The sequence below is a fragment of the Sardina pilchardus genome, chromosome 24 (genome assembly GCF_963854185.1).
Source record: "Sardina pilchardus chromosome 24, fSarPil1.1, whole genome shotgun sequence".
NCBI classification, from domain to species: domain Eukaryota; kingdom Metazoa; phylum Chordata; class Actinopteri; order Clupeiformes; family Clupeidae; genus Sardina; species Sardina pilchardus.
The window spans coordinates 18,706,810-18,727,345 of NC_085017.1; the positions used below are offsets into that span (position 1 = coordinate 18,706,810).

Consider the following 20,536-nt stretch of genomic DNA (forward strand, 5'->3'; position numbering starts at 1 on the left):
TGGATTGCTGTTACTATGTTGTTGTTGATGGGAGATATGTACATGAGTCATTCAGAACATTCAGAAGGGAACTGAAATATGTGTGGAGGCGAGAGGAAGGAACGGAATCAGCTAAATTGCTGTGAGCTGTGCTGTGCTTGCTGTAAAGGGGAACGAAGGGGAGAAATACAGTATCTTTTGGAAATGAGAGAAAGAGAGAGATAAAGAACAGGCTAGAGAGGGAGAGAGAGAGGAGGGAGAGAGAGAAATTGTTATTCTTCTTCAGGGCCCCACAGAGAGGTCACATGAAGGGCGCTGACAGCTGACGGCTGCCACCATTTCAGAGCACTACAACACAGCTGGCCTGGGCAGGTACACTCCAGAGAGAGAGAGAGAGAGAGAGAGAGAGAGAGAGAGAAAGAGAGGGAGAGGTGAGCCCAGACAGACTTGGTTATTTTTGGCCTGGGGTCATGTCTGTGAGAGAACCCAAGTCCTCTAAGTGGCGATCAGGAGACAAGAGGCGGCTCTGTGGTGGACTGAGTCATATTGCCACGGTAACAGATGAGTGGTGATTCACTTTGTGAGAAAGCACACTTCAGGTTTGTTTTCTCTTGTTGCCTTTGTTGATCTTCTGAGTGATCACAAGGATGTGGATTTTGTTTATTTATTATTCTCTGTGTTATATTGCTTTGAGTAAGCAGCGCTGATTTATTTCAATGTGTAGAAATACAAAAGTCCAACCCGACACTTTAAAGTGAATGGTTGATTTCGACACGACACAAGAAATTAATCTTAGCACAAAAGACTTGCCTGATATAACCAGGCATAAACTCACTCACTTCATTTCAGCTCATTCCAACAAAAACTGAGCTCAAAGCAACAGGCGGGCAGCGCTAGGCTACCAAAAGATAACATATGTTAGCATGTTTCTTTGAAGAAAATGTGGCATGTGGTATTGGGCTTAATGTACTTCAAACATGGCCGAAATCTGATAGGGCTGCGTGATTGTGACCGTGTAAAGACATGAAAGCGCCGGGCCTGCGTCGGACCCGGGTTCCATCTGTTGCGGAGACACGCCAGTTAGAGCAAAATTATGTTGCATCAAATTTTGTCCCCTAAATTCCATCGGTGATGGTGGAAAAAAAAAAAAAAAAGACTTCTTATCAAGTATTGCCTGCATACCTCTTCAAACAAGGTCTTTGACTGAAACCAACCACTGGAGTCCATTTGGGCACTGCAATTACTGTACACAGTAGATGGAGGGCACAGTACTAGGAGTCAAGAAATCATTTGAGAAATGCTCGTGCTGTAAACCCTGTGTGTATCAGGTTTAACTCCCCAACCTTCGCGCAAAATCCACACGAATACAAGGTCAGCACATTGTTTTTTTAATGCCAAAGTCACTTCAAAGATTTAATTAAGTGTTTATAGAGAAAGATGGCCACAACTTAAGATGGGTTTTGTGGCTTGGCCTCTCTCTTTGCCTTTCACAACAGCGTCCCATTTTCATAAACAAATGACAGAAACAATAACCCAATAATGTATTTCTCCCTAGAGATGGTTTAAGCAGAAAGCTAGAAGCAAACTGAAAACAATTATCTCTCAGCCTTAATATCAGGACAAGGAGATCGCATCCCTGTGTCTTGCTTTTGTTTTTTCACCTCCAGTCCTGGAAAAGAGAAGTGTGCTGTGCCTGTGAATTAGTTTCAGCTGTGATTACAGTGGCTTTGGGGGCCATTGGTGTGTGTCTCTGTGTGTGTGTGTCTGTGTGTGTTTTTATGTGCCCGTGTGTGTTTTTTGGGTAGGTGGCATTTGACAACACACTGGCGTGCGTCTGCCTCATCTGCGTGGCATGGCCAAAGACAAAAGAGTCCAATCATAGCAACGGCCTCTCTGCTACTAGTCAAGCAGTGGTGTATAGGAGTGTGTGTATACACTATTTGTGTGCTTTTGAGGATGTGAGTGTGCATAATATTGGTGTGTGTGTGTGTGTGTGTGTGTGTGTGTGTGTGTGTGTGTGTGTGTGTGTGTGTGTGTGTGTGTGTGTGTGTGTGTGTGTGTGTGTGTGTGTGTGTGTGTGTGTGTGTGTGTGTGTGTGTGTGTGTGTGTGTGTGTGTGTGTGTGTGTGTGTGTGTGTGTGTTTATGCTTGGGCTCCATCCCCCTGCTGTTTCAGGCTGCAGCGGCCGCACCAGCCGAGCTGCACTCGCTCTCCCCCGGTCCAATTAGACAAAACAAGGGAGCGTTTCATTCCCCCCTCAAAGCAAGGCACCGCCCCTACCCCACCCCACCCCACCACACCCCCTCTCCACCTCAGCCTCTCTGCTTCCCAAGGGTCCAGGGATGACAAACAGCAGTCGCAGTCGCCCCAGTTGACTTACCCCAACCCCACCAACCAACCAACCTCCACCACCTCCATCCACCCACACGCTCTCTCTCTCACACACACACACACACACACACACACAAACACACACACACACACACACACCCTGCCCTCCGGCTGAGTGCTTCAGCCCAAACCCTGTGCCCGCCCGCCTGCCTGCTTGCTTGCCTCCTTGCTTGCTTGCTTGCCTACCACAGTCATGCACAGACTCTGTGTTGTGTCTGAACCAGGCACGGTTATTTGTGTAAGGAGGGAGGTGTGTGTGTGCGTGTGTGTGTGGGAGAGAGAGAGAAAACGAGGGATGCAAGAGTGAGGGAGGAGAGTTGCCAGGGGAGAGAGAGAGCGAGGGAGGAAGGAGGAGGAGGAGGGGAAGGAGGAGAAAGGGCGTTGGTGAGGGGCCAAAGAAAAGGAATGAGAAAGAGTGATGTGGCACGGAATGGGGAGGCCATGAAGTGTGAGAGCATTGGTTGTGCCATGGTGTTTTGCATTAAGCCAGCCATATTAAAAGGCGTTATTAAACCCAAAAGCAACAAACAAGCAGAGTTTGAGATGTATGCCTCGTCCAAAAACGGTGAACTCTCTCTGACACTGATATCTAACTTTGAAGGAGTTATATAACAAAAAAGAAGGAAGATTAATTTCAGACTAATCATCGGTGGCAGATCAAAAAATACTTCGCATTTTGCCTCGCACGGCCGCTACTTTGAAAGCATCTGCTATTAAATGGCAGCGTGATCACTCCTACATGAGAGAAAAACATGTTTACCCCTGGCGCGTCAACCTTGCAGCTCTAAGGTTTCCCTCCTGGAGGCTTTCCCAGAGCAAGAGAGGGGAGGTCGGAGGAGCGAGGTTTCCTCCAGAGAGGAGGGGAGAGGAGAGGAGAGGAGAGAGAGAAAGAGAGGAAGAGAGAAGGTGGGGCGGGGTGGGGGGGGAGAAATAGAGAGGAAGAGAGAAGGTGTGTGGGGGGGAGAGAGAGAGAGAGCAGGAGAGAGAGAGGTAGAGAGGAAGAGAGACGGTGGGGGGAGAGAGAGAGAGAGAGAGAGAGAGAGGGAGGAAGAGAGAAGATGGGGGAAGAGAGAGAGAGAGAGGAAGATAGAAGGTGTGGGGGGAGAGAGAGAGAGCAGGAGAGAGAGAGAGAGGGAGAGAGGAAGAGAGAAGGTGGGGGTAAGAGAGAGAGAGAGAGAGAGAGAGAGAGTCGAGTCTTGGGATCTGCCACATCACTGCCTCAGTGAACCTCAACTCCACATCTAACATGTGGAGCGCCACAAATTAAGTGGATGCACCCACAAATTACAGACTAATGTTGTGATCCTCGTCCATCACCCCCACCAGCCACACACTCAAGTGATGGAATGCCCATTACTGCACACACCACCGTATGGCCCGCACGCATAGAAGACGCCATAGGGGATCCGCAAAAAAGCAAAATATTTTGCACAGAACTTTATTTTTTTTCCTGGCAAGGCGCAAATTGTCTGAGTTTTCTGAGTTTTCACAACAGAAAATGGTTAAAACAGTAATGAAAAGAGCGAGCTCTCTTCATCTGTAAAATGAGCTCAATCCCTAAGGCGTTGACTGTCGACTGTCCTCTAGAAACATTTAAACTTCCGTCCTTTACAAATGTTGCTTTGAGAGGGATGGCATTCTGTCTCAGAACAACCAAAAACTCAGTAACTAATCTGTTTTCATTAGATTTTTTTTACTAATGAGCAATTTTATTAATCACTGCAAGTGAAGGACGGTGATTGCAATGGACTGCTATTGTGATAACTACCCTCATGTGTGCCTTATAATCCTGGGAGGTATTCTTAAATGGGAATTGTGATGTTTAGTTAGCCACAAAGCAGAACACCTACAGTTTAGTTGACTCCTCCAAGCATCAGCTGTCACAACAACTGGCTGCCTGGTCTTTGCATCTGGAAGGGATTTATTCAGATGTGCATGGATTTTGAGTAAAAGTCTTGGTTAGCAGGGAAGCCCTGTTAACTCAATATGTACTTCAGAGACTCTTATAACATCAAGATAGAATATATTGTACAACTGTACTTCAGTTCAGTCTTCAGTCTTCAGTCTTATAACATTAAGATAGAATATATTGTACAACTGTACTTCAGATAGGCTTATAGCATTAAGATAGAATACAGTATATTGTTCAACTTTCTTAGTAACAAATAGAAATGTGTGCTTTTATAACATGAATACCTTTCTCTTCAAATCCCCTGATGACACAATGGGTGGTTTCTAAATTAATTGATTGAAGATTAAAAAAAGACACTTTTTTTCCTTAACACTTTTCACCCCTTCCTGCCGGCCACCTTGGCACCACAGACACACCAAGCCCAAAGTCACTAAGACCCACCAGTCGGCTTGGCGTTGTCCGCAGACACCCTTCCATTCACATGGAAGACATGGCTATGATGTCAGTTCTATTTAAGATGTAGCCAGCCCATCAGTGACTGTGAAAGGCAAAAGGCAAAAGGCGATGGTTTACGTGGTTTCATTAACCGGTTAAGGGAAAAAAGCCAGCCTGCTGACGAGTGACACTAAAAATAGCAAATGAGCGTTTAGTAGCTCTTTTGTCCCTGGCTGTTGGTGTGCAGCTTTTGAAGGATAAAAGGGACAGTTATTCGGTTGCCACAATTTGTGGCTAAAAAAAGAGTTGCATTGAGGCATTTTATTGGGGATGACAAATGATTGATGTTTGGAAATGGACTCAGAGAGCAATTTATTTTACTTTTTAATTGGTTGTGCATTATTTCATGAACCCTTACTCCGGGTACTGATGGGTGCAGGTTTTGTTTGTCATGCAGTAACATCTGGTTGATGACGTTCAGCGAGTAGGTCCGATTGAAGTTCAGCTGGTCAGGATGGCTTATTCCATGACAAGGCTCCATTAAGCTGTTTTTCATCCTAATATTTTCATAAATTCCATGCACTTGGCTTCTCTCTGAGTCACTTATAACAGAACAATAATAGTTGCTGACAAATAACCAGAGTCAAACCATGTGTTTGTTTTGTTCCTTTGACAGATGGCCATCACATATGGGAGATGGAAGCCAAAGTGGACAAGGAAGCCTCCAAATCGGTAAGCCCTTCTACCTCAGAGCAATTACTCATCTTCAGGCCAAAATGTGGATTTTTTGGAGGAGTCCAAGTGCTCTCTCGAAGCTTGAACTTGTCACACTAGCCTACCAAATCCAATCCAAATTCAGAATGAAAGCGCTTAAGGTGTCCAAAACTCACATTCCATATTTCCGTCATGCTTTAGTCATAGCTTGTGAACTAAAGGAGCATCACGTTGACCTTAAACAATGTGTTACTAAACTGCATATCTGTCTTTAAAGTGATTATGTACCATATTCTAGACCTGCTGATTTTACAGTGGTATAGGATGTGTTACTAAACTGCTCATCTGTTTTAAAGTGATTCTGTACCATATTCTATACCTGCTGATATGACAATGGCATAGGACTTATAGTATAACCGAGGGAGAAACCTGGTGTAGAATTGACAGAATCTTTGGAGAGATGAGTATCATGGGAGCAGTTGGAAAAGAAGAGGGAGAGAGAGGGAGAGAGAGAGAAACGAAAACATTTTTTTCCAGTTCCTGAGGGGCTGTCTGAGGGGAAGACTTGGGGTTATGCGAGACACCTGGAGGCCAGTGCTCCCTGACAGGCTGACTCATCAGCAAGCCCCTCTCTCAGACCTGGGGGGGCGGGGGGAGGGGGGGGAGCACAAGAGTGGATTAGACAGCGTCTGTGTGTGCTGAAGTCTTTGCACCTGCTCCAAATCCCCGACACCCCCCCCCTCCTCCTCCTCCTCCTCCTCCTCGCCGCCCCACGCCGCCCCAGTCTATATCTGCTCTGGCTGAATGTACGCCGTTACAACACGTCTGGCTGCTAACTGTCGGCCATTTACACCTGGCTCAGGCATGCTGGACCGGGCCCATTTTAAACAACATCGCAGCATCTGTCTAGCCAAAGCTAATCTCCACATTGTCCTCCTGGTCGCAGGCAGATGGGAGTCTTTGTGTGAATGTAGCCTTAATGGCTTCCCCCCAGGGTTGAAGTGAGGTTTTCTCCCGACATTTCAGAGCTGTGTGGATAATGCCTATTCACTAAAGTGTCCTAATGTGTGAGATGTTGTTTTTATGGGCTGGGGTAATGACCTGTCATTCTCTAACAGAAATGTTGGATGAGGAAACGAAAAGGCATTTTGGAGTTCAACGGGTGTCCGTATAGGCTGAAGTATAAGGCTTCAGGTTTGAGGCCTTATTCTCAACCAAATTCTCAAAATACAAGCAAGTCTTTGAATCATAAAACATATTAATGGACTACTGTAAGTCCATCCCATATCTATCCTCTGTAGTCCTTCATCTGACCACTACCTCCTTCAGGGACTCATTTAGACACTTTAGAAACTTTTGCCTTGACACAGCTTAACTGGATGACCATTAAGAGGTATCTGTTCTGACCGGCAGAGCAGTTATATCTGGCTCTGTTCATCTTTATTCAGTATCACATAATACGTCTTTCTTCTTCTGGAACTCCCTCCAACTTTGCACAAAGCACCGACAGAGGACCTCTCTGCTGACTACCTCTGACAGGTCGTAGATCAGTGTTTTTCACCTCGGAGAGTTAGAATGACCCGACAACACTTCTGATCTGGCTCAGTCAGGCCCCCAACTCACCATCACATCATGCGTCCATCGCTCATCCGTAATATTCTCCAGATCGCGGACTTCGCTGCTCGTGTTGTTGTTTTGTTTTTAGCTTTTTTTTAAGTTTAAAAGATGGTCCAACTTAGTTGGCCTGCGTAGCGCAGCTGTGACACTCTGCTAGGGAAGTTGAGGCCTTGTCTGGTCCGTGTGTGGGAAAGGCTGTCAGACAGCTGGGGCGAGGAGCTGGAGAAACAAACCGTCTGGATGGCGAGGAGACGCTCTCGGAGCCAGGGAACGCGGCGCAGGAAACGCCAGCAGCAGCATCTGCCGTGTGAAGCACGACTCGTCCTCTCGGTCGGGGTGCATATTTGACCAGACTGTAGATACAGCGCAGGAATAAAAACGGAGATAAAATACACACAATAAAAAGGTTTTAAAAGCCCCGGGTCAGCTTAACCGATTTATCCAGTACAACATTGTGATCTGTGGTTGGGATTTTAACTGTGGGAACTTTACAAATATTTAGAAATCCACGACACAAAAAATGTCAGCAAGTTACTGAATAACTCACATGGCTCCAATTATTGAAACAATGGCTGACTCAACATGAAAGGTCTGGTTTTTAATTGGTTCCAGTTAATATTTGGTTCATAGATGGTGTATTTTGTATTTTGTCATGTAATCCCAGCAATTATATATCAAATATGGGAAAGCAGTTTAAAAAAAAAATCTTGTTTGATCTACATACAGTAACATTCTTTGCTTACTTTTTTTGTGTTGCAGACATGCTTGTTGGTAGAAGTACCCACGTACAGGAACCAGAACATTGCCAGCCCGGTGTCGGTGAGCTTCTACGTGTGCAACGGCAAACGCAGGAGGAGTCAGAGCCAGCACTTCACCTATCTGCCACCCAAAGGTAAACATGAACCTCTCTTCTGAGCAAGCCTGGTCTTTGGGGTTATTTGCCCTCAATGGAATAGAATAGAATAGAATAGAATAGAATAGAATAGAATAGAATATATACTTTTTTGATCCGGTGAGGGAAATTCAGTTCTCTGCATTTAACCCAATTTAACTGAATTAGTGAACACACAGCACACAGTGAACACACAGTGAGGTGAATCACACAACCCAGAGCAGTGAGCTGCCTGCCCAACCAGCGGGGCTCGGGGAGCAGTGAGGGGTTAGGTGCCTTGCTCAAGGGCACTTCAGCCGTGGACTGGTCGGGGATCGAACCGGCAACCCTCAGGTTACAAGCCCGAAGCCCTAACCAGCCTTCAAGGCACTACTCCCCTCAGTTTAGGGGTAGGATGAGGGTTGAGGGGGTTAGGGTTAGGAATAGGGTAAAGGTAGTGCCTTTTAGGCTGTGCTGCCTGGAAGGTGCCGTTGGGGGCAAAAAACACCATTGAGCCTTCAGCTTCTTCTAGTAGCTTCTGTCAGGTGTCCATTTTGCCTCATTTCTAGATTGTGTTTTTTAGATGATTATTTGCACCCATTAGTCACTTGATTAACGGGTGAATTGTTGTTCCACACATTATTACCCATGATTTTATTTGGTAAATCATTTACTTTTGTTGTTCCATGCTTCCCAATTACACAATTTATATGGGTGTTTTGAGATTTTTTAAAGAATATCTCCATTAAGAGATGTTCTGAACTTGAGAGCTTTTTTAAGAAAAAGAACAAAATAAAAAGTGGAGAATGTTTCCGTTGTTATAAAAGCACCACCATTAAACCCGGTCTTTTCCATACCTGGTACTGGTAGAGTGGCTATAGGAGCATTAATAGGCCTTTGCTTGGGTGGGGCTCTAATACGGGAATGTGAATTGGATTGCCAGATGAAATAACACCATAGCCAGAGTTGGAAGGCCAGCGCCTAGCAGCCTCGGGGCTAAGGCTCCAGACACAGTGGAGAGGTTCATAGGCTGGACTTAGAGCCTCCTGTTGTGGCTCTGAGGTTGAACTCCCTAACGGCGTCCCCTTGTGTGTGTGCCTCGAGGAAGAGGAAGGAAATTTGGGGAAGACTAGTAGGAGATATTTGTCTTTTCTATGAGCTTTATGACCTACCATTACACTTTACAGTAGGGGTTTCTGGGTTTGTAAGGCTTTACAGCCCCAACAGTCCTTCAACAAACATTCAGCAACATGAAGCACTATCATTAAACCTTTTTGATAGCTACAGCATTTATTGAATGAATGGATTCGTTAATGGAATTGATGGAATACAGGACTGCTACTGTCCAGAACAAACAGTGCTGAGTTATGTCACTAAATGTTATCCCAGATTGTTTGAGTACAGTTCTTGTGGTTTGGTTGTACAAAACCTCTCATATTGGCACAGTAAATATACTAAAGGCTCTGGCTTTGTCTTTTTTCTTTGAGGATGTAGTTGACATCAGCCAGTCCCCACTTCAGGGTGTTTATTTTGTACTTATACTCATTGCCAGTGTTGTGCTATGGTCAAAGAAAAGGTTCCTAGTTAGGCCGTGCTAATTAATCTCATGCAACCGATCTATTATTCATAGCTGTCAAAGCTATCGAACAACACAAACCGCTCACCCCTGTGCTGCTGTTACTGCTGATAAAAGCTTTTGTAGCCGCCTGCTAGTTAGCGTGTCTCTACGCGCGTCCCGCTCAAACTTCCTCACTCCCGCCTGCTGCCACTATTAATAAGCGTCTGGTTTCTATTTTTCACCATCCAGTTAGGGTGACTGTGAGTTCTCTCATGCTCAGGTGGTGTTGACACGATATTTCATAGAACTGGAAGCTTCTGTCCCTCTGCGTGTGGATGTGGTTTGGTCGGTGGTTCATGAGAGGGAAGCAAAAACAGCTTTGATCTAAACTAAGGAAACGTGGAGTGTTGCTTTTTTTTCTCTCTCTCTCTCTCCCTCTCCCCCTCTCTTTCACCGAGATGTAAATATTACAGATAAGGCCATGTGAGAGATGCTTTTAAGCCGGATTGGAAGTCTCTGCCAGTAAACTTAAGACTTTGCCTCAAACATTCTCCAAAGCTACAGAGTATTCATACACAATCCAAATAGCTTCTGATTTGGCCACATATTCAGCATTCGACACATGTATCTGTATACAGACGTAGGAAAAGATCCAAGGGAAATAGACCTCTTTTTTTCTCATTTTTGGAAGCAACTAGAAGCCTTGTGGTAGTGATTCATCCATTTTTTTTTTTCAAATCAAATGTTTTCAATTGGGCGCGGGCGACTCCCTGCTCCGGACACACAGGCCCATTGATGAGCGGCTGTTTGTTTGCCTGCCGGTATCCAAGCCACCCGCCCATGTCTCTGCACACGCTCACCGAGGCAGTCCATCTCTAAACATGGGCATGTTCATTAGTATTGCTTAGCTTCTTAATTACTAGAGTAGAATGTGATGTTTTGGTTTGAACAAGGCTCTTTTGTAGGAGTTTTGTGTCTGTGACTCAACCTGACCCGCTCTAGAATTAGAATTGAAGGTTATAATACCATATATGTCCAAAAAGCATGACGTGCGTCAGATTAGTTTTTCTTTTATCTTTTATCCCCTTCATCCGACTCTACATAGATATTGTTCTTTTCTTTCTTTTGTAGTTCCAACTATAAAAACAGAGCCGCATGATGACTATGAGCTCCCTCAGCTGTGTACCCAGCATGCACCTGGCTTCCCTTTGCATTCGAAGCCTTACTACTCCCCGCAGGTGCTGACCGCCGCGATGCCTGTTGACCCGAGGCCCGGCGCGGCGGGGCCGTTTGGCGTCGGCGCCGGCCCCCAGCGTCTCGGAGGAAAGCCGTCCTCGTTGTCCTCCCCCGTCTCTGGCCCGTCCCTCGGCGGCAGCCCCAAGCTCCACGACCTGTCGCCCACGCACTTCCCCAAGGGGCTGCTGCTCGGCTCTCCCCAGCCGCCTGCCGGATCCGCTCCTCCTTCGCCGGCCTCCGCCGCGCAAGTCTCGGCCATCCAGGCCACGGCGGCCGCCGCCTGCTACCAGCAGTCCGCCGCTCTCTTCCACCCGCGGGTGGTCTCCGCGCCACACCTCTCCCCCTCGACGCCGGAGCGCCCCTTCAGCAGCAGCCTGTCCCCGTCCCACGCCCACGCCCCCGCGCACGAGCTCCCCGCCTCGGTGTCCCCGCAGCCGCCCAAGGGGTCGCCCAGGAGAAGCCCGTCCGCCTTCCTGCCCCAACAGGGGAGCCCCTCCGCACCGGCCGTCAGCATCAAGCAGGAGCCTCAGGAGCTCGACCAGATGTACCTGGATGATGGTGAGTGGAACCTCCGACTCCATAACATGCACTAGACGTCATCGCTACGAGAGGGCTCTGAAGATTATGTGGCACCTCAACCAGCAACTAGTACAATGCTTACATGTATGATGATGCACACTTGTCCGTATGTATGGGATGTATGATCTAGCTGTGCAAATATGATATTCATATTTATCTTGCACTGACCTGCCGTAGCTCAGTATTCCCTTGCTATTCACATCCCCTCTTGTCAAACTCTATCTACTCGCTGTTTAGAAACACTGAAGTCTTTTCGTAACTTTTCAAAAGTCACAGTGACCAGAAGCGCTGGTGGAATTATGAGTCATTGTCACCCCATTCTGTATGATACCAATCGAATCACTCAGGGGACCAAAACAGAGAATTGTTTTGGAATCACCAGCCCCTTAATACGGCCCCCCCTCCCTTCCCCAATTACAGTACTCTCCCCCAGGCCCCCCCTGCTCCCCATGCATACATCTGAAGATCTATGTCCACCATTCTCTAAGAATGCCCTTCGAGAGACTCCCAAACATCCCTCCTGATGGAAATGCTTACGAATCCTGGCCGAGGGCCCCCGAGTCGAGGTCTGCTCCAGGAGCTAGCTGTGCGATGGAGATGGGGGTTGGGGGGGGGGGGGGGGGGGTTGGGGGAGACGACGCTACCATAAAGCATATATGGACCGGGCGGCGTGGGTTTGGCCGGGGCCCCAGAGGAGAGTGAAGGGCCAGAGTGGGGATCCAGTGGAGCGGGAGCCAAAGCAGTAAAAGCCTGCGGTGAGCAGGGGGCAGATACACAGGGATTACGTTCTCAGTTTACGCACTGTTCAAGGCATGATCTAACAGTCGCTTTTCCTCTAACTCCCCCTCCCCTTCCCCTCCGCCTTTCTTTCTTTCTTTCTTTCTTTCTTTCTTTCTTTCTTTCTTTACTTCTTTTTGTGAAGGGTCCGCGGTGAACAGTTCCAGTGATTATTCTTGCACATTGCAGTGGGGAAAGCTTTATTGTGAGCTGGGGGAAGAGGCTTACAAGCAATGCATGTATTGGTGGAAAAAAAACGACTGTTTTTTTTTTTGTTCGCGAAAATATTAGGTGTCTCTCCACAAAACCTTTGGTGTTTATGGGCACACTGCTCTCAGGAAAGGGCAGAGGGATGGCCATCGCTTTTATAGATGGTGCTGACAAAGTTACTTTCTGGTATATAGGACATTCATTTTCCAGGTGTCTGAGACGTTACTTTCATTGAAAGCTGTCTAATAAAGTGCAAAGGCATGTTGGCATCATTTTCAATCTGAGAGAGAAGGCTAAAAAGGAATAGAGTCGCTACTAGCTACACAGTGTAATCAGTCTTCAGTACTTTCTAACTGACTTCTTCAAGCATGTTCTTGGGTTTCATCCTCCATCTTCTACTTTTTAATACATCCCTAAAATGGTTTCAGTGGATGCTAGGGTGGTGTGCATTTTTGTGCAGTGTGGCGTACACATTTATTACATAGCATGTAAAAGTCCCAAGGTGACCGGTCTGGAACAAATGAAAGAGATTAACTGCAGTAGACTTGCTTGATCAGCACATGTCAAATGAGAGCTATCGAGAGAGAGACTGTGAAGGCCCAGAGATTTTTATCACAGATGCAATAAGGTGGCCCCGAAGCTCAGATATCGACTTCAATGTAACATTAGTAGCGGTGACTTCCTTGAATGATGCCTTTGTTTATGGAGTCTTAGTTTACCGTTGATTGGATTTGCTGCAGTCTAGGAGTATTTTCAGAGCACTCATTCATGCTAACCACATGAAGTGTCTAGAGTATTTGTTTCTTAAATATACTGTTTATCTTTCACTTTCTTTCAAACATCTGCGACTCATTCAAAAATAATTTGGACTGTTTTCATTCCTTTGTGCAGACATGCATCAAAAGACTCAGTTCGAGACACATTAAGGGTGCATTTGCCCTGCCAATACCTTTGCTGACGTTTGTCTGGTTCATCACAGTTTCTGTTTTTGTAGCTGTTTGACAGCAATCATTCAGAGAACTGAGTTCACAGCAATAGATTGAGTAAAACTGGTGTATGGAGCCATTTTAGGGGTGAATTGCCTGAATTGTAAGGAATCAATCTGTCCATTGGCACAAGTGGTGAAATGACAGAGTCATTGTCTCTTTTTTAAGATCTGTATACATTTCTGCTCAATTAATTTAGCCATGTATTTGGCAGCAAAGGGTTGCGGCGTGACCTTGACGACAACAACAATTAGCGCCCGTGAGACCGTAGTCCGTAGCTGCGGAGTGCCTAACGAGGTTAACAGCGCTCCGCTGGGTGATTGTTTGTTTGGGAGTTCCTCATCTCGCCGCCGCTTCCTGTGTGCCGAGATCAGACGAGTCCGTCCGCTCGGCCGCTATCGGACGCAAACACCTGTTGCTTACACCAGCCGCGCGCCGGAAAGTGCATTCCTGGATTACTTCACATCCACATCCGGCTGGGAGGCACCCGCTTTTCCAACACAAAGTGCTGCTTCTGCTGCTGCTGCTGTTGCCACCTCAACACTGTTGGTCCACTCTGTAGATCTGCATATGGTGGAATGCTGGACGTCAGGCTGCCGGGGGTTAGAGGGTTCATGGCTGCAGGGACTGCTGGAATTTTGTTCGCATTTGCGCCATAATTCAAAACACATATACTGTGTCCACTGACCAGATGAACTATTGAATAGCTATAATTCAATGGAGAAATGTCAGACATACTGAGCAGATTAATGTTTGGTACCCCGCACCACTTCAGACAGTGGCTAGACCAGAACTTCTAACTGAAATAAATGCCCTGGACAATATAAACAACTGCAGTGATTGGTGTTTGTGTACTATGTCCTTGTTTCTCTACTAGAGAAGCAGTCGCTTAGCAACTCCCCGCTTTGGGCATTTTTGCGTACACTTGCGACATTTTCATGGACTCTGGCCTAACTGATAACTAATACTTGCTTGCCATTAAGCACCATCAGTAAGTCCAGATAGAAATACCATGCAGGTCAAACTAGCATGCTAGAGAAAGGGGGATATATTGGGTTCTGTCTCTTTAACCGTGACTAACATTAATTGCGACCCTATTATGCTGTGTGCTTACAAAAATACAAAGCTTTCTAATTAGAACTCCAATATGAAATGTTGCAGTGGCGTAAAATGTTTCCCATGGCAACACATGTCAACAGATGGTTGCCCGGACAGGAAGCCCAGTGGCATTCTGGTAGTCTGACTGCAGTCAGCTCTCTGCTCTCATTCGGCTGGTTTGGGATCTGCCGTCATCCCTAGTGTCAGGACTTTTTTACAATTGTAAATGGGATGAGAAAGCTGGCCCAGGATCTGTACTGCGTGTTGCTGAAACGCCAAGTGCACTCGGGCTGTTTTTGAGATCACTGATCAGACAGCAGTGGAGACAGTCTGTAATAAAGACAGCACCCAAGATCAATCCAGCAGACACATGCAAACACTCATACACACCCACGTTGTGTGCTCTTTGTGTTGAGAGAAGATTATTGTTTTACGATAGTGATTTGTGGCACGTATGCTGATGGCTGAACAAGACAGTTTAACAGTACAGTAGATCATCTGTTTAGCATGAAAAATGGAATTTAAGGCTCCAAAAGGCCTAAGTAGTGTCTCCCAGAACACCACATGATATTTAATCACCAAAGTATTTAATCTTCAGTCTCGTCTCTTTTCGACAGCATAACATTAGCTGAGCTTGGGCAATTGAATGTAGTTGAAGGACCCTAGTCCAACTTGCACGTCTTCCTTCCGAAATACAGTATATCCTGTGTATGATTCAGGCTTACACCTATTTTGTAAATCTGTTTCATGAGCCACGGTTGGCACGGTAGTTTTCTCTGGACTTAAATGGTGTCTTGTCTATGTTAAGCACTGTGAATTTGCATCTCATTTTCACTGAAAGCTCGAGCTGATCACTCAGACACACACACACACACACACACCCTTCTGGCCTTCTGCAAAGCGCCTGGTTAGAGGCTGTGTCAGGCGGAGGTCACCAAGGGTGCGGCCTAGACCATGGCGGCCAACGAAAAAAAAAGAATCGGGTGGCTATTGTTTCAGCGGCCCACTGGAAGGGAATTCCTGCTTTTCTAATTCCCCTTCCCCACTCCACCCCATCCTCACACCCCATCCCACCCACGCCACCACGTGTTACTTTTTTCTCCCTGGGATGCAGTTCACTCGGAGGGGATTCCGCAGCGGGAGCGCCGAGACGAGGGCTCCAGCCAGGGGCCGAGTCGAAAGAGACCAGCTCCTGTTTTTACGTCTTCTCGCGGTCAGATGATCCAAAGGCCTCTGGCGCTTCAAGGTCATCCAACCCTTTCGTTTCAGTTCCCAAAGCGTTGCCGTAACGGGTTTTGGCAACGTCTTTTTTTTTTGTGAAGCCCTGATGCTGTTGGGTCACCAGGAAATTAAATTGGTTTGAGTGGTGGAACTGGGAATTGGCCTTGAAAATAATGTTGAAATAATGTTGACCAGAAAGATGTTGACCAGACATGGGTTTCCATAAAGACTTGAAAAGGAAAAGCACTCCCTTAAGTTCTGGGGAACATATTGATTTAAATTCGGTTGCAGTGGTGATAGTAATGCCAACGTTTCATGAACCATGAAACCTGATCGGATAACATTTGTGGTCAATTGCCTGAGAATATCCTAACGCATTGGTATGGCACGGCATGTCCTATTTTTTATTATGAGTCATTCAGGAAGAGATTGGTGAATCCTCATCCTTCAATCAACAGTTCACCTACGCAGAATTCCTGTTCGTCCGGAGTTGTGGAAGACGGGGGCAAATGTCTTACAATACTGAGTATCCTGTCAGTAATTGACATCAACGTTTAAGAATGTGACCCGCGTACCCGTTGCTGTGAGAGCCGAGGAATGCTCTGTTTTGACATGGATATGGAGTCGAGGAGTCTGATAATGTACAACAGTAGTTGCACTACTAGGTTCAGGGAACGGTGTAACAGTGATTTTACATCTAATTTCATTCCACTGGCAAATAGAGCAGTGCCAAGGTTTATCTGTCAAGGCCTTTGAAAACACTTGTTTTACTTCCCAAACATGTTTAAAGTGAAATGAACAAATCACCCCCTCGACAGTATATCTTGCTTTAATGAAACCTGTCAAGCAGATCGACGTGTTTCAGCCCTAGGCTATCTTGAATGTCTACAAACAAATGACTCTGTAATGACTCACGCATTAACACTGCTTAACGCCGACTTAACATCTCTCGGCCGCTTGTCCACCTTCGTTTGGTCAAACTAGTGTGGAACTGAAATGCACTAACGCCCCAGTCAGTGCTAACAATATGCCCTGTCACTAATATGCAGGGCCGCGTTTCCCAGATTCGTTAAGAAGCTCTTAAGTGCTAAGAATGTCTTAGGAGCGTTCTTAGAGCGTTCTTAGAGCGCTCCTAAGAAGTTTTTAGTACTTAAGAGCTTCTTAGCAAATCTGGGAAACGCGGCCCAGAGCCCGTTGCCCCATCCTCAGCGCTTGTCCGGCGCCATGTGCGGAGGAGGAGGAGGACTGTTTGTGTAGCGCTCACTGGGTTCCCACTCCAGCTTCTCCACTCCTCGGGTCATTTCCTCCCCCAAGGCCAAGCCAAAGAACACATGCAGATAGGGACGCACGCCACGCGGTCACCACGGCGATGCGATGTGTGAGAACCCAAGCAGTGGCAGAGGGGCAGGAGGAAGCAGAAGGGAAGGAGAGAGTGGGAAGGAGGAGTGCGGCAGTAGATATAGACGATTAGAGTCTAACAAACAAGCGGAAAATCAGTTCACACTCCTCATTTGGATACAAGGGTACTGTAGATGGATGGAAAAATGGTTGAACGGACGTTGAATGAAATGTCTAATGCATATATAATGGTTTAAAAATGCATAGGTTTGTTGAATGAAGAGCAGCTCATCAATTTGCATATTTATATTTAGATACAGTATATGTTGTCGTTGTTGATTGATTGATTAAGATATGCCAGTATTAAATGTCAGCACACTCTGGACTTAAAAATATGGTGTTATCTGTGTTTTATCCACAGTCAACGAAATCATCCGGAATGATCTGTCGAGCATCACTGTCCACAGCCATGCATAGTGTTGGGGGGGTATCAAGGAACACAAGGGCAAACATGGACCCACATGAACTTGAGAGAAAATTCCATACTCATCAGCCTGCCCTGCTTCACTACCCAAGCACAAACAAGTCCAAATGGAGCCTTTACAACCAAATTCAGACCTCCTATGCAAGAAAAATTCAGCAATACTGGAAATGAATGATTGCCTAAAAGGACAAATGGACCAAGAACTGAGTTTTATTTCTTTCTGTTCTATCTTTTTTTCTGTCATTGCAGAATTGTAAATTATTCTCAATCCCAAATGTTTTTATGGCTGAATGTATGATCAATTATCCAAAAGTGTACTCATTTTGCTTTCTGAAAAAAAGCTGAAGTGCTTTTAAAGGACGCCTATTAGAGCATCCATTCAGGCGGGAGAGAAAACATAATTGACTTGTGGAAACGGCTCACCTTGATGATATAATGACCATAATCTCAGCAATATTTTGGCAGAAGCTTTTACTAGAGATGACATCATCTCAGTGCGTCTTATTGTGGTCGAATGTTAAGAGATTTTTCTTTGTGTTATTAGCCATTCCATCATTAATGTTTATGTTGGAACAGTCTTTTCCTCTAGACATTCAATACACATCTGAAGAATAAACTGGATTTCTTTTCCCTTTTCAACTTTTTATTTGGAAATTTCACATTTACTTAAAATGTAACAATTTCTTTTGAGGTATTAATTTATTATTTCATTTAATCTTCTTTTTATTATTATTAAGGAAGAAACTGACAAAGTGTTATGAGATCCATTTGCAGGTGCCCTTGATATGCTTGATATTACTTATGTACCAGCAGAGGATGATGTTGGGAGATATTGAGATTGCAATGACATGGCTACCAGTAAGAGTAGTATTAAAATGTCTAGTAAGTAACTGGAATTGTCAAGTGTGATCTACATTCACAGCACATGTTTGAGACACGTTGAAGAAATCTGTAGATCCACAAGTGTCCTTTTAAACATTTGAATGTTTTCAGTGAAAATGTTCTAACGCTAACATCAAAATAATTTTTGAAACGTTTCATCAATTGTGTGCCTTAACTTCTGGGCTTCAGACCAGAATCATTGATCATGACTCTTAAGGGGTATATCACAGCATGTATCTAAAAGGGAACGCTTGCTTGAACTGTACAGGAGGGCACAGGCCACACAATATGGTGCACTGCACAGCATGGGAGAGGGAATTCATAGTTGTGGTGGTTGTCACTGAGCGTCCTCTTGTGGCTTGCACTGGTAGTGCAAAAAAAAAACAGAAGGCTTATGACTGGAAGTAATGTCTCAGACATGACTAACGCATGCTTTATGTATAGCTCTTATTTGTAGTCTAGTTTTTTTTTCTTTTCTAAGACTGAGACTAAGCATTTTTTCAAGGAGAGGGCCATTTGTATCCTCTGCTGTGCTAATATAAACCTCTGATTTTTTTCTACATGTTTTAATCCATATATGAAGCTGATTTGTAATGTGTATGACATTTATGTCTTGTTCATTTTTACACAATTTTGTACTACACTATTCTTCCTTAAGTGGATAACTCAAAGACATACAATTACTCAATTATTATTTACCAGCAAATAGTCTTTGGCAATTATGCTGTTGCAAATAATGCACCCAAGAATGTATAAAGTCACATCAGTGCTTTCTGTGATTGCAAACACTCTATACACGTTTGGTTAGTTCAAAGTACTGCAAGAGATTATATTCAGTTAAGATTGATTTCAGTAGTAAGTTAGTACATTTGGTGTTACATATAGGATAACTGAACATCCTTATAGTCACTCATTACATCTATATATTATAGTGAAGGCTGTAGAGTTTCATGGGATCATCAACAGGAAAAAAAATATCCATATCGATTTTCTTTTTCTTCATTACCAAACAATGCAGCTGACTTATACAACTGATGCCAAAGATTTCACAGGTTGACATCTTTGAAAAGACTGTTTGCACTTTACATTGTAAAAAAAAAAAGAATCTGTCCTATTACGCCTTGTAAAATAGCAACATTTTATCATTTGACATGATGTTAATTCAAATAAAATCAATATACTCTAATGGAGAGAAATGTGTACATTTTGTGCTGTGAACTAATTCTGCATAAATCCTGTCCTAGGTTGGATTCTAGAGCAGCATTTTGTGGCTGTGTATCTCAATTTTGGTCTCCAAATGATTTTGTTCCAGAAGTTCTGATGCATCCCGAGGCCAAAATCTTTGTTGATTTGCCTGACCATGGCTTGGTATCAACCTTATTATCCAATTTTTGATCAGACTTTGAACACTTCTGACTGGCATTTTAAAACCTTTGGATACTGTATATGTGTACATCTTTTTCCTGATTTATAAAGTTCAGCTACTGTAGCTTTTCTTGCAAATGTGCAGAGGTCTCATAAGTGATATGAAACTCAATGACTACTGTACACAATTGCAATCAAATTTGCCATAGATGAGGAAACTTACTGTACCCATGATAGCCATTTCAATTATCATCAATTAAAAAGGGCACACACAGTTATGTGACAATGATTATAATATGATCATAATGGCTTCACCTGACCACTATCCTTAAAATAAAACAATTCAAAAAGGTCATCTTTTCCATCATAAAAACAAATCTAAATCTAAATCAATGTTCTCCACAGTTGTCCTGAACCCCATCAAATAATGTGTATTGTAGTTTCACAAGACAGATACGTAAGTCTTAATGATTTTATTTCTTACACTGTTACGTGTCATGTTATGAGAGAGCATGCAAATTATTCCAAGCCAAAACGTGTCAGCGCCATAAATCAATTCATTTCATTCAAATCATTTAGGTGCATTATGTACAGTATGTATAATGTAAGTATTACGAATGGGAATGGGAGTCAAATCAGGATCTCTTGAGGTTATTTGATGTTCAAGTTTTGCATTATAAACATATAAAAAAAGCTTTGTTCAATTGGTTGTATCAGTATGCTAAAGTGCTTTGTACATAATCTGTCGCTTCTCTTGTTCCAGGATTCTTAAAAAAAAAAATTTCCCCCTTAAGGTTCTTAAGACCTCACTCCGTTGGATGTTTTTTGTGAGCAGGGATTAATTTCTTTTGGGAGATATTCAGTTTCAGTGGCAAATGGATTCC

The 20,536-nt window shown here is 44.6% G+C and overlaps 1 protein-coding gene across 1 annotated transcript in view; it reads left to right on the forward strand.

Annotated features, from left to right (window-relative positions):
• Positions 1 to 19,473, forward strand: part of nfatc1 (nuclear factor of activated T cells 1) — a 33,418-nt gene extending 13,945 nt beyond the window's left edge. Inside the window, exons 7-10 of the mRNA XM_062529292.1 lie at positions 5,393 to 5,448; positions 7,807 to 7,939; positions 10,608 to 11,270; positions 17,343 to 19,473. Of these exons, the coding sequence (XP_062385276.1) occupies positions 5,393 to 5,448; positions 7,807 to 7,939; positions 10,608 to 11,270; positions 17,343 to 17,398 (908 nt within the window). The 3' untranslated portion in view covers positions 17,399 to 19,473. The remainder of the gene's footprint in view (positions 1 to 5,392; positions 5,449 to 7,806; positions 7,940 to 10,607; positions 11,271 to 17,342) is intronic.
• Positions 19,474 to 20,536: the final 1,063 nt, after the last annotated feature.